The sequence below is a fragment of the Pelophylax lessonae genome (assembly GCF_965119305.1).
Source record: "Pelophylax lessonae genome assembly, chromosome: 1".
Lineage (NCBI taxonomy): Eukaryota > Metazoa > Chordata > Amphibia > Anura > Ranidae > Pelophylax > Pelophylax lessonae.
The window spans coordinates 371,318,407-371,331,459 of NC_138768.1; the positions used below are offsets into that span (position 1 = coordinate 371,318,407).

General features: G+C 43.3%; 1 protein-coding gene across 1 annotated transcript in view; it reads right to left on the reverse strand.

The window, feature by feature from the left end:
- Nucleotides 1-2,930: 2,930 nt before the first annotated feature.
- The window catches only part of CFAP95 (cilia and flagella associated protein 95), a 46,384-nt gene continuing 36,261 nt past the window's right edge, over nucleotides 2,931-13,053 (reverse strand). The window contains exon 6 of the mRNA XM_082247944.1: nucleotides 2,931-3,407. Coding sequence (XP_082104070.1) covers nucleotides 3,225-3,407 — 183 coding nt within the window. The 3' untranslated portion in view covers nucleotides 2,931-3,224. The remainder of the gene's footprint in view (nucleotides 3,408-13,053) is intronic.

Here is a 13,053-nt window from a genome sequence, read left to right on the forward strand (position 1 = left end):
AAATAACGATGAAAGTGTAAACATGAGATAAATGTGACAGGGGTTTTGAGGGGCTTTGAGAACCAGAGTTCAGTAATTATTAACCAACCTGTACCACTGGAACCAGCTGTATATAAACTAAGTCCTACTGTATAGTGTGGTCTGTATTACCGGTGGACGCTATTAGCTGTCCCCCGGTAAAGTGTCTGTAGCGTGGAGAGCGGTTTGCGTTCCAGGCTGACTTCCGGGTTGACGGCGTGCGTTCCAGGTGGAACGCACGCCGTCAACCCGGAAGTCAGCCTGGAAAGCAAACCGCTCTCCACGCTACAGACACTCTACCGGCGGACAGCTAATAGCGTGTCTTATCCATGTTTGTTTTTTAACCTCAATAAACTATTTTTTAAACGGTACTGCACCATCCGAAGCCTTCTTTCTCTTTCCCTAATCCGACCTGGAGGACCTTGAGGACCCTATCCGTATAGTGTGGGGGATTCCGGTCTAGGGGGATCAGAGCCCAGCAGTCACCATTTCCCTGACCAGGAGGGTCATAAAGCACTACTGGTCTCTTTGTCGTAAGGCATTTGAGACCCACCATATCTGGTGAGTTTACACCTTATCTTTTTTCTGAAGTCACCTTTATGATTGAACTTCCTGGAACAGTGGAGGATTCAGCACCAAGCACTTACACTTTTTCTGGCACCTTTTTGGACTATTTATCACAGTGTCACCTATGAACTATTTTGGACTTCACTTGGCACATTTATACACTTTTATTATATATATTGCTATTTATTTACATACACATTCCCACTGTGCATTTTTTAAGGGTATAGATTTTAGATATTTATGATATTAGCTTTTTAAATTGGTATTTTAACCCTATTTGCTCCTGTCCCTACTAGCAAGCGCTATATTATCCCATCACTTGCCTGCTGCCTGGGCGTCGCTCGGTAATGATGTTGCACATCTGACTATTTATATCACCTGATGTTTTGCACTCCTTGCCCTTGTGTTTGTGCTCCAAGGTGCATCACCGCTAGCAGTCTTCTGTTCCCCGTGTTCCTCCGTGTATGACCTGGCTTGGCTGACGACTTTCCTGGCTGATGATCCCACATTGGCTTATGTCCCCGCAACGGCAGACGACTCAGTATCGGCTGACTACCTGCACCTGGACTCGATCCCTGCTAGGATGACTACACACTTACAGACTCGATCCCAGCTTAGAGGACTACCCGCTTGTGTACTTGACCCCGGCTTTTCCTGATTTCACTCCTATCTTTTGCTGTGTGGTGTTTGTTGTTGTTTCTCTAATAAACTGCTTTATTTTACTTGCATGTGGTCTGGTTTCCTGGCACCCTGACAGGAACTGCCAACATAAACATACACAGTACGCTAATTAAACAACTAGCTACCTAGACAAGCCTAGGAGACTCAGTGCCCACCATTCGGCACCAGTCTACAGCTCTGAATACACAGAGTACATTACACTGTCATGGTCTTATCTTCTTGCTGTTCTCCTTCGTTTGACATGTGCTGGCGGCCATCTTGGTTTCTGGGTTTCTTGTAGCCTCCCACCCTGCGGCTCCTCCTTCCCACTGGGAGGAGCTGGATGCCTAGCTCATATATATAGGAGGCCTGTGGCTTCAGTTCCTTGCTTGGTCCTCCTGTGTTCACATGCTTCTAAGACTGCTGCTGCTTCTGGTCCCTGATCCTGGCTTCGTCTGACTACCCTGCTGGTTCCTGATCCTGGCTTCGTCTGACTACCCTGCGGGTTCCTGATCCTGGCTTCGTCTGACTACCCTGCTGGTTCCTGATCCCGGCTTCGTCTGACTACCCTCCTGGTTCCTGACCTCTGGCTTCGCAAGGACTCTGCCTCGGTTTCGCCATCCATTTGGACTTTTGCTTTACAGCTTGATTTTCAATAAAGCCTTCTTATTTTCACTTATCTGTTGTTGTACGTCTGGTTCATGGTTCCGTGACATACACATTATCATAAGCATTAACACATAAACATCCCGCAATGGGTCAACGACGAGGTAAAATGAACACAATATTATTCACATCTCCAAGAGATGAGCAGACAGAAAGAAACAAAAGGTGACTCAATTAACAATGGGAATTTACACCTAGGAGGCATACAATGGGATGAAGACACTTAACACATAACATCTTAAACAGATTATAGCAGGAGACCTTACCATCAGGTTGTTTTGAGCTGATTATATTAACATCTGCTCTGAGTCTCACAGTCTAAAGCAGTCATTGCTGTTTTGGGCAAGAAAAACCCCAAATCTGTATCCCAATGCTAGTTTCCCAGAGTCTGTGTGTTTTGGGGAGACATGGACCTGAATCCAAAACAAGACCACTCCAAGGGTCCCCCAGGCACAAACCTCCCAAGAATAGAGCCCCCTCAAAAGCCAAGGCCCATAGTAAGTAGGAAAGAGGCTATCCTGCAGTTGCCTCAAAAGCCCCTGTCCTGGTTGGGTCTGTCACAGCGAGTATCCTGGTTGTCTTGTTGCCCAAGTGGTTTGATTGCTATTTTGCTAGTATCCTGGTTGTTATGTTGTCCTAGTGGTTTGATTGCTATTTGAACCATGAACCTAAGTAAATATGCATATCTAGAAAGTAAGAGTAAAGTCAGAAGTAATCTGCATACTTGTTCCAGGTCAGCGACAAACACTATTGAAGCCAGAGAGTTTACATTATTTAGCAAGCATCTTCAGAATCACAAGACAGCAACGGTAGTTACATGTTTATGTCGGTAAAGGTTTCTTGTAATACATTCTCAATGTCATTTAAGGCTAAAATGTCAACAATTCCCAGCTCTCATAATATGATCACTACAAACCTTAGTTATATGTTTTTTCTTGATAACACCTATTACGTTACACAAGGAAAATGTATTAAAAAATCGAATTAGGCAAAGTCTGAAGTTTATGACATTGAATCAATTTATTGTATAGACAATATTCTCCAAAATATTCAAAAAAACAATACAGACTTGCATAGGGCACAGAGATTCTTTTTGATTCTATAAATAAATAGCAGAAACTCATACTAACATACCTGCCTTGATGGGAATGTGATCAGGAGATCCTGTCGTGGAATAATGGTTACTAAAATGTGTAATTCCACTTCATTTTCTAGGTTAGTTTCTTGGTTTCTAAAATATAGTTTCAAAATTATTTTCAGTAAAACATAACAAAATGGAGAACAGATGGATGGCCATGTTGTGCATGTTATGTTCATAGGTGTGGTGTAATAGGGCAGATTGGCTTGAACACTAGTTGCTTCATTTGACTATTGGCATACATGCCACTTTCATCTTGCCAGGTGTTTCTACCCTGCCTTCTATAATCTGCTGTGTCCGTAAACTGGGAATGGCATTTCTTGTAGGCTGCAGAGTAGTTTGGGACTTCTGGAACTTTCTGTTAGATAAACACAAAAGTACATTTTCATAAAACATATTAAAAAACAGTAAATTAATAGTTAACTAACAAATCATTACACAGTTCAGTCGTAAAATCTGCATTGCTTGAAGAAATAAAAGGGGATAGAAAGTACAGAAAGTAAAAAAAAAGTTAATAAGGCAAAGTTTTCCATGAATCTATTCTCATGTTCTCCCTTCAGGGTTTCATGCTGCATTTATCGCTTATTTACCAACTTAGCTACATAAAGATCTGAGGATCAGCTCCAGAGCATCAACAATTGCCTTTAAGTGAAATCCTTACAATAAAAATAGACATGAATACTCCAATTCCCAAGTGCATTTTTTTACTAAACAGAACAACTCTCCATGACAACAGGCAAATCCTAAACTCTGCTTGCTCACTTACTGTTATTACATTTCTGCTTCGAAATGTACACACACACACTGATATTTCATAAACTGAACTCCGATGAAAATATATTATTCAATTGCTTTTTATGTCCCTTGGGGACTTCAATGGAGAGATTTCCCCAGCAGGGTATCCAGTTCCTTACTTTTTGGAACAAAATCTTATTCTTCTTGCTGCACTGTTATTAATGTAAAATAAAAATACAGTATGAATGAAGCTTAGTGTGGATCCTGGTATTGAAATTCCAGACAAATATAAAAGGTCTGATTCCTGTCAACAAGATATTGCTGTCTTTGGGGCAGCTTAAATTGCAGCAGGTATCCCTAGGTCACCATCATTAGTTAAAATAGGCCATCAGTCAGGGTTACATTTTACAGTTGATAGACTACTGTTCCATTTTCTCCACCAGCATATAGTACAGAAAGATGCTGTGAGTCTTTGTCAATTACATACAAAGGCAAGCTCCGAGAATTCAAGTACGTACAGTATGTTTTCATGCTGGGAGGGCAGGAAGTGGGTTGTTACTAACATACAATATGATCTCCATTCTCGATGTACAGTCATGTGAAAAATTAAGTATTTTTCCAAGATCTGCTGGCCCAAGAAGTCATTGGACAATTTCCTTGGAAATTGCTTACTTTTTCAACGTGTTCCACAATGATTACAGATAAAGTTGATATACTTGAATAAGAACACAAGAAAATGTGCCTTTTTCAATCATTTATATATCAAAAATATCAACAGATATCTTTTTTTTTTTTTTTTTTTTATTAGCCATTTCTTGTGGATTTGCTAGTGTGCTTTTGATCATTATCATGTTGAAAAACTCATTCCTGGTTCAACGTCAGCTCTTGGACAGATGGCCTCACATCTACCACCCTTTGTTACATTTCAGAATAAATAATCAAATCGGTGACAGTGCACTGGTCCTAAAGCACCCAACTCATAACATTATCATGAACATGCTTAACAGTTGTTAGAGATTCTTCTCCTGAAATATTGTTTTTGGTTTGTGGCAAACATGTTACTGTGACCAAAAAATTCTAACTTTGATTGATCCATCTTCAGCACAGAAGGGTGTGGTCTTTCCAATGGAAAATTACAGTCTTTTGTTAACACACCTTACATGCAGGTTGAAATGATGCAACCTCTTACAGTGGAATGACTTATTTGAAATCATATGGTGACCTTTTTAAAGTCTCTTGTCAGACGTATAGGCATCCATAGCCTTTCCTCTGAGGGCCTCAGAAAGAGAGCACTATTGATCTTAGCATCATGAAAAAATAAGACAGGTTCTCCCTGTATCGTTGAAAAGGGGGTTCTAATCACTTGCATCTAATCTGGAACTCCTGCTTCTAATTTGATAGATTTTAAGTGATGGTAAATGTAGGGGTTTACTTTCTTTTTACATATGATAAATCTATATTTTGTTAATTTTGATCATATACAAGCAGGTCACCTTGGAGGATGACAAAAGCTCACCTGAGGTGTAGATTCTAAGCACTAACCAGTATTCACTAGAGCTCCTGATGGTGGAGATGGGTTTTGTGTGCTAGTACAAAGTCGCGGTCCTCAGGATTTCCCCACGAGGAGGTGTGCAAGCTGGGGTCCAGTAGCAAATATAGCAGGTAGTGATCAAGCAGATTGAAGCCAGAAAGAAATGTCAGTAACAAGTAGTTGAAGGTTGGGATCAAGTAGAAGCGTAGTAGAGGACAAGCCAAAGGTTGAAATGACTGGTAGCAAAGTTACGGACAGCAGCAGGAATGACAAGAGTGAGATATTGGCTGGAGATAGCACAATAATCTGGCAAACAGGAAGTGCGAGTTCATGGGAGGTGCAAAGGGTTCAAGGTTCACAAGAAACAAGACATAAGGCAAGGTTGCCTAAACAATTAGGAAAGAAGCTATCTAGAATCTTAGGTGGCTCAGCAAGAAGAGTTACTACTAGACACAGCAGAGTTACTGGGTTCCAGGCCCTGACAAATAGGCACTATTTGAATGTATATTCAAAATATAGTTAAAAAGTCAACAATCTCCATGATTGTATCTACTATTTCACTATTCATGTCAAAAGATGCTGCTTCATTCCTTTATGGGGTGCTCTCAGTGTTGTATTTGTTTATGTTGCATAATAAAGATTGCAGAGATTGAAGAGAAGTAAAACTGCATGGTGAAGTCACCAGCTGAATCAGACAAATTTTGATCAATGTGTGGCCAGATTAAGACTACCCTGCTGCATGATTTCACTGCAAAGCAAACAACATTATAACCCTGTTGCAGTGTCAGTGAAAATCAGGCCAAATACTAGCATTTTGAATCCTCATAGGAATGAAATAAAGAATAACTCCAGGAATAATTTATTTTTTAAATTTACGTTGGGCCAGCTTGGTTACCTGTAATAATCAATACAACACATCCAGGGGCTTCAGACGAGGGACTTCCCCCTCTGGAACACTGAACAAAGGGAGTCGCTTGCCTGGCACCTCCATTCAGAAATGTGTTGTATTCTTTTATTAGATAAAAGGCATTCTCTGATTGGACAAGGGCAGATTGTGATGTCCTCTGTCCCTCCTTTCCACCTCATCCATTCAGAGAATGCCTTGTATTCATTGAAAATAATACAACACAGTATTTCCCTGGTTACCTTTCTTGTATATATATTTTTTTCTGCTGTGATTTGTGTTGGTTTATTTATTGGATTTTGGTTACTTTTAATCCACATAAGCATAGCCTGCCTGGTTACACTTTTTGTGGGTTCTCAAGCCCCACTCCATAGAAGCCATGGTTCCCAGCAAGACAGCTACACATATAAGCAACGTGAGTGTTCCATATGTGCTGTAAACCAGCAAAAAGGAAGGACTTCTTTGGTATTTACTAAACTGAGAAGCTTATCTTTTGGATTTGTGACACCAGACATGCAGACACCTTCTGACACCTTCTGTTTTAGGCTCCTCTGTGCTTGATTATAACCAAAAGTCTATTCTTTAAGATGTTTGCATTATTTAAACTCTGCAACCTTGTAGTGCATTTGCTACTTTATGGGCAGCACAGTGGCTAAGTGGTTACCACTTCCGCCTGGCAGCACTAGGGTCGCCAATCTGAATTCCAGCCATGGCACTACCTGCCTAAAGATTGCATGTTCTCCCTGTGCTTCTGTGGGTTTCCTCCCACACTCCAAAGACATGCTGGTAGGTTAATTGGCTCCTGTATAGTTAATTTTGGCAGCAAATTTCGATTTAGTTCTAGTCTTAGTCTTTTGACTAAAGTGTCATAGTTTTAGTCCCATTTTAGTCATCTTCAATTGTTTTAGTTTTAGTTGTATTTAGTCGCCTATATATATGCAGTACATTTTAGTCATTTGAGTCAACTAAAATCTAATAGGGTTTAGTTAAATTGTAATGCATTATTTAAGCATTTCTATAACATTTCCAAACTTATTATATACTCCTGGAGTAAAAAAAAAAAATTCCAATATGTTATTATTTAGGTATTAGGGTTAGAACAAACTCACAGATACAGATTTACCCTTTCTGGGTGGCCTGAGGAGGCCTGTAATGCTGCACAGTGCTTTGGATGGTGGTCTCAGGTGACCTGGAATGCACACAGTGCTCTGAACAGTGGTCTGAGAGGGCTGCAATGCACACAGTGCTCTGGACAGTGGTCTCAGGAGGCCTGTAATGCACAGTGCTCTGGACGGTGGTATGGGAGGCCTGTAATACTGCACAGTGCTCTGGATAGGGATCTAAGGGTAGGCCTGTATAGCTGCATAGTGCTCTGGATGGTGGTCTGAGGGGAGGCCTGTAATGCACAGTGCTCCAGTGATAAGAGGAGGCCTGTGATGTACGCAGTGCTCTGGACGGTAGTCTGAGGGGAGTCCTGTAATGTGCTCTGCTCTGGGTGGTCGGGAGACAGGACTCTTGTCGGGAGCCCTGTAATGCACAGTGCTGCTCTGGATGGTCATTTTAGGAGGCCTGTAATGCTGCAAAGTGCTAACTGCTAAGCATGGAGCTCCATGGAAACCGGGTGTCACATTTTCATTCAATTTTTTTCGAAAATTTTGATGGACATGTATTCGTTGGCTATCAGAGAGCACAGCGAGGAGGAGGAGGAGGAGCGGAAGCCTTGCCGGAAGCCGGAAGCTGCGGGGTGATCGGTGCACAGCGAGGGAGCTGTGTGTGTGAGAGAGGAGGAGGAGCGGAGGAGGAGCGGAGGAGGAGCCGCGAGCCGCATGTGCGGGGGAAGCCGCACCAGGGAGCCGGGGGCCAGGTGAAGGAGCCTCGGAAGGCGACCGACCGACAGGGAGACAGAGCGGGGATGGAGCAGCAGCGGCGGGGGTGACCGAGGGCGTGTGACAGGGTGACAGAGCAGCGGCGGCAAGGACAAAGGTAACAACTGATCAGCTGGTAGGGGGGTGGGGGTGGGGCTGGTGGGGGGACTAAAAGCACAACACTACAAGCAATACAGGTTGCTAAGGGGCTGCTATAGACTGAGAGGGGTAGCTGTGGTACGATCTGCACTGAGCTGATCTATCTGCTTAAAACTACTCTGCGACTACTCTGTTACTGTCTGACTGCTCTGCGACTGACTGACTGCTCTGCGACTGACTGACAGCTCTGTGATTGACCAACTGTGCAGCGACTGACTGACTGCTCTGAGACGGACTGACTGCTCTACGACAGACTGACTGCGCTGTGACTAACTGACTGCGCTGTGACTGACTGCTCTGCGACTGTCTGACTGCTCTGCGACTGTCTGACTGTGCTCTGTGACTGACTGACAGTGCTCTGTGACTGACCGACTGGTGAAAATCTTTGGACTGGTGAGGATCTTTGTGACTGGTAAGGATCTTTTCAACTGGTGAGTATCTTTTGCGACTGGTGAGTATCTAGCGACTGGTGAGTATCTTGCGACGGGTGAGTTTCCTTGCAACTGGTGAGTATCCTTGCGACTTGTGAGTATCTTTGCGACTGGTGAGTATCTTTGCGGCTGGTGAATATCTTTGCAGCTGGTGAGTATCTTTGCGGCTGGTGAGCATCTTTGCGACTGGTGAGTATCTTGCGACTGGTGAGGATCCTTGGGACTGGTGAGTATCTTTGCGACTGGTAAGTATCTTTGCGACTGGTGAGGATCCTTGCGACTGGTGAGGATCCTTGCGACTGGTGAGTATCTTTGCGACTGGTGAGGATCCTTGCGACTGGTGAGGATCCTTGCGACTGGTAAGTATCTTAGTGACTGGTTAGTATATTAGCGACTGGTGAGTACCCCAGGTTTAGTACCAGGGGAGTTAGAGGTAGTGTAGGTAAGGAAGAGCAGGTCGTTAATATTATCCCCATAGAGTAGTGGGTAATAATGTCCGACAGGATTGGGGATGCCACTCAGTGCACTTCTTGCTGCATGTATGCATTCCTTGATGAACCAATCGAGGACGAATACTGCTGTGCAAGATGTGAGCGACTTGTTGCTCTGGAAGCCCACATTGTGGATCTAGAGAATACAGTGGCAAGACTGTGTAGCATCAACAACCTGGAAAGGAGCTTGGACATTACCCATCAGGCGCTGGCAGGGGCCAACATAGAGGGGGAAGGAGTGGAGGAGATGCAGGCATCAGAGGTACGCAGTTGGGTGACCGTTAGGAAGCCTAGTGGGAAGAGTGTGAGGGAGGCCAGTCCTGAGTTGGTACACCCTAACATATTTGCCGAGTTGCAGGTTGAAGGGGATATCAACTCAGGGGTGGCAGAGCTGGAGCATGCACCCTCCCCCAGCTGCCAGGGGAGGGGCGGCTCCAGGAAGAAGGGGGGCCGTAACTCAGGAAAGGTTAGACAGGTTGTGGTAGTGGGCAACTCAATTATCAAGAGGACAGAGAGGGCAATCTGTAAGAAAGATCTCGGTAACCGAACAGTATGTTGTTTACCGGGCGCCCGCGTTCGGCACATCGCAGATCTGACAGACAGATTATTGTGCGGGGCTGGGGATGACCCAGCGGTCATGGTGCATGTGGGCACTAATGACAAAGTAAAAGGTAGATGGAGGATCCTAAAGAACGATTTCAGGGACTTAGGTAATAGACAAACAAAGACAATCTCTAAGCAAATCACTAGAGAAAAAGGGGGAGAGACAAGCTCAGTCCAAATATCCATGAATTATAATGTAGATTTAGTAGTAGCAGCAGCCATCCTGAGAGTGTGTCAAACTCTAAAATTACATCAAGAAAGGAGGGGGGGAGGCACCACCTGAGTGTAGTATTATAGTATAGGTTTTGTTTTCATAGGATTAAAAATACTTACAAGATACATTAATTAAAAGTGCTTATTATAGGTTACTGAGCCCGAAAGTCCCACCATCCTGCAGGCTCCGCCAGTTGGCCTTCCGGTGATGTCATTTGTGCCTGTGCGGTCCACGTTTAAAAACAGAAGAGGACAGGCGGCACTCAGTAACAAGCAAAGTTTATTGCACAAAAGACATAGCACACTTACATGGAAATTAGCTTCGGGCTTCTCCTGATGGCTTCTCTTCCCCTGTATGGCATGGCGCTTCTTCCTGTCAGCCGGACCCGCCGTACCAGCAGCCGGGAGATGACGCCACTGAATGAAATCCAATGGGGGAGCAGGACCAAACCACAGACGGCGGTGAACCGCTCGTTGGCTAGTGATGACGTAACACGTTTCGGAGCATGCGTACTGCGCTTCTTCCTCAGACGTTTCCGAAGACCAACAAGATGCGGTCATATATGGGCTGGCTGCGCTAATCACAATACAGAGGCGGGGCAAAAAAGGGAGCTCTGATGCCATAATATTATGCCGATACTAGGAGCATACATCATATTTAACATAAAGCCAATAGAGTAACAATAAAAATGCAAGTAAATTACTATAAGCTAATTCCATAGCACTGTGATCTATAAAACAATATAAAAAATATAAATAAATGGGGAAGGGAAAAAAGGGGAGAAAAGGGAAGAAAACTAGAAAGAAAAAAGGGAGGGGGAGAAATAAGAAGTTAAAAAGATTAAAAGGCACAAAATATACATATCTAAAAAATGTATCAAGATAAAATGCATATGGGGATAAAAACGCACGTTTACATAAAAGCGTACACTTCTCGTGCAACCTCACCAATAAGATAAATGTATAATAAAGTAATAAAGTCTATTTTAAAAATTAAAACATTTTTTAGAAGAAGATGTAATTTAGCAATATTAAGACTAGAACAATTAAGAAAATGTGAGCCTAGCCTTGTTATATTAGAATCAATAAGCATAAGAACAAATCATATGGACAACTCTTAAGGAATAGGTAACTGGCCTGACATATGGTTCACACCTTACAGGATGGTATTCACATCCAATTCCTCGTTGAGTCCCCCAGGCGAAAGGACATCTAAGGCGTATATCCAATAAGTTTCCCTTTGGCAGAGCCGTTTGAACCTCTCTGCCGTAGGGAAAGTCCTTGGGATAGATTTGATCACCCACACCTGCAAACCATCAGTGGATTTATCGTGATGATGTAAAAAGTGTCTAGGGACACTGTGTATGTCCTTGCTTCCTGTATGTACCGTCTGTGTTGACCAAAACGTGCTCGTAGTGTACGTATAGTACGCCCTACATAGTGTAGGCGGCATGGACACTTTAGGTGGATGAGTTTGTAACCCATTGCAATCAAAATGATATGGGTCTGTCCTTTACTTCGGTGGTTAGTAAAGACCACGAGCCCGTTTTGGCCAGCACATACACAGTGTCCCTAGACACTTTTTACAACATCACGATAAATCCACTGATGGTTTGCAGGTGTGGGTGATCGAATCTATTCCAAGGAGTTTCCCTACGGCAGAGAGGTTCAAACGACTCTGCCAAAGGGAAACTTATTGGATATACGCCTTAGATGTCCTTTCGCCTGGGGGACTCAACGAGGAATTGGATGTGAATACCATCCTGGAAGGTGTGAACCATATGTCAGGCCAGTTACATATTCCTAATGAGTTGTCCATATGATTTGTTCTTATGCTTATTGATTCTAATATAACAAGGCTAGGCTCACATTTTCTACACGAGAAGTGTACGCTTTTATGTAAACGTGCGTTTTTATCCCCATATGCATTTTATCTTGATACATTTTTGAGATATGTATATTTTGTGCCTTTTAATCTTTTTAACTTCTTATTTCTCCCCCTCCCGTTTTTCTTTCTTCTTTTCTTCCTTTTTCTCCCCTTTTTTCCCTTCCCCATTTATTTATATTTTTTTATATTGTTTTATAGATCACAGTGCTATGGAATTAGCTTATAGTAATTTACTTGCATTTTTATTGTTACTCTATTGGCTTTATGTTAAATATGATGTATGCTCCTAGTATCGGCATAATATTATGGCATCAGAGCTCCCTTTTTTGCCCCGCCTCTGTATTGTGATTAGCGCAGCCAGCCCATATATGACCGTATCTTGTTGGTCTTCGGAAAGGAGCGCAGTATGCATGCTCCGAAACGCGTTACGTCATCACTAGCCGACGAGCAGTTCACCGCCGTCTGTGGTTTGGTCCTGCTCCCCCATTGGATTTCATTCAGTGGCGTCATCTCCCGGCTGCTGGTCCGGCCGGTCCGGCTGACAGGAAGAAGCGCCATGCCATACAGGGGTAGAGGAGCCATCAGGAGAAGCCCGAACCTAATTTCCATGTAAGTGTGCTATGTCTTTTGTGCAATAAACTTTGCTTGTTACTGAGTGGCGCCTGTCCTCTTCTGTATTTATGTGTGCCAGCGGGATTTTGGCTTTTGCCTGCCTACAGCGCTGCCCTCGGAATCAACATTGGATCTATGCACTTCTCTCCACCTTATCCACATCCCAGTACGGGTCCCACTGGTCGGCACAAGCGCCCAACACATCTCCCTGTTTTTAGTGCGGTCCATGCTGGTCAGCGTGAGACTTCTTGTTACTACAGGGCATCCGTGCATCTATCCATCTACGTCTAGCGATTTGGATCCAACTGGAGGAGCCTGCAGGATGGCAGGACTTTCAGGCTGAGTACCCTATAATGAGCACTTTTAATGAATATATTTTGTGGTTTTAATCCTGTGAAAATAAAACCTATACTATTATACTACACTCAGGTGGCACCTTCCCTCCCTTCTTTCTTCATTTCAATTATAATGAAGCATTATTATTTTCTGAACAAAGTATGGCAGTCTGGGATTGGTGGATGTAAATGAAAATTTCATTTTTGGAAGAGTTAGTAGGTAATATTTGATGCATC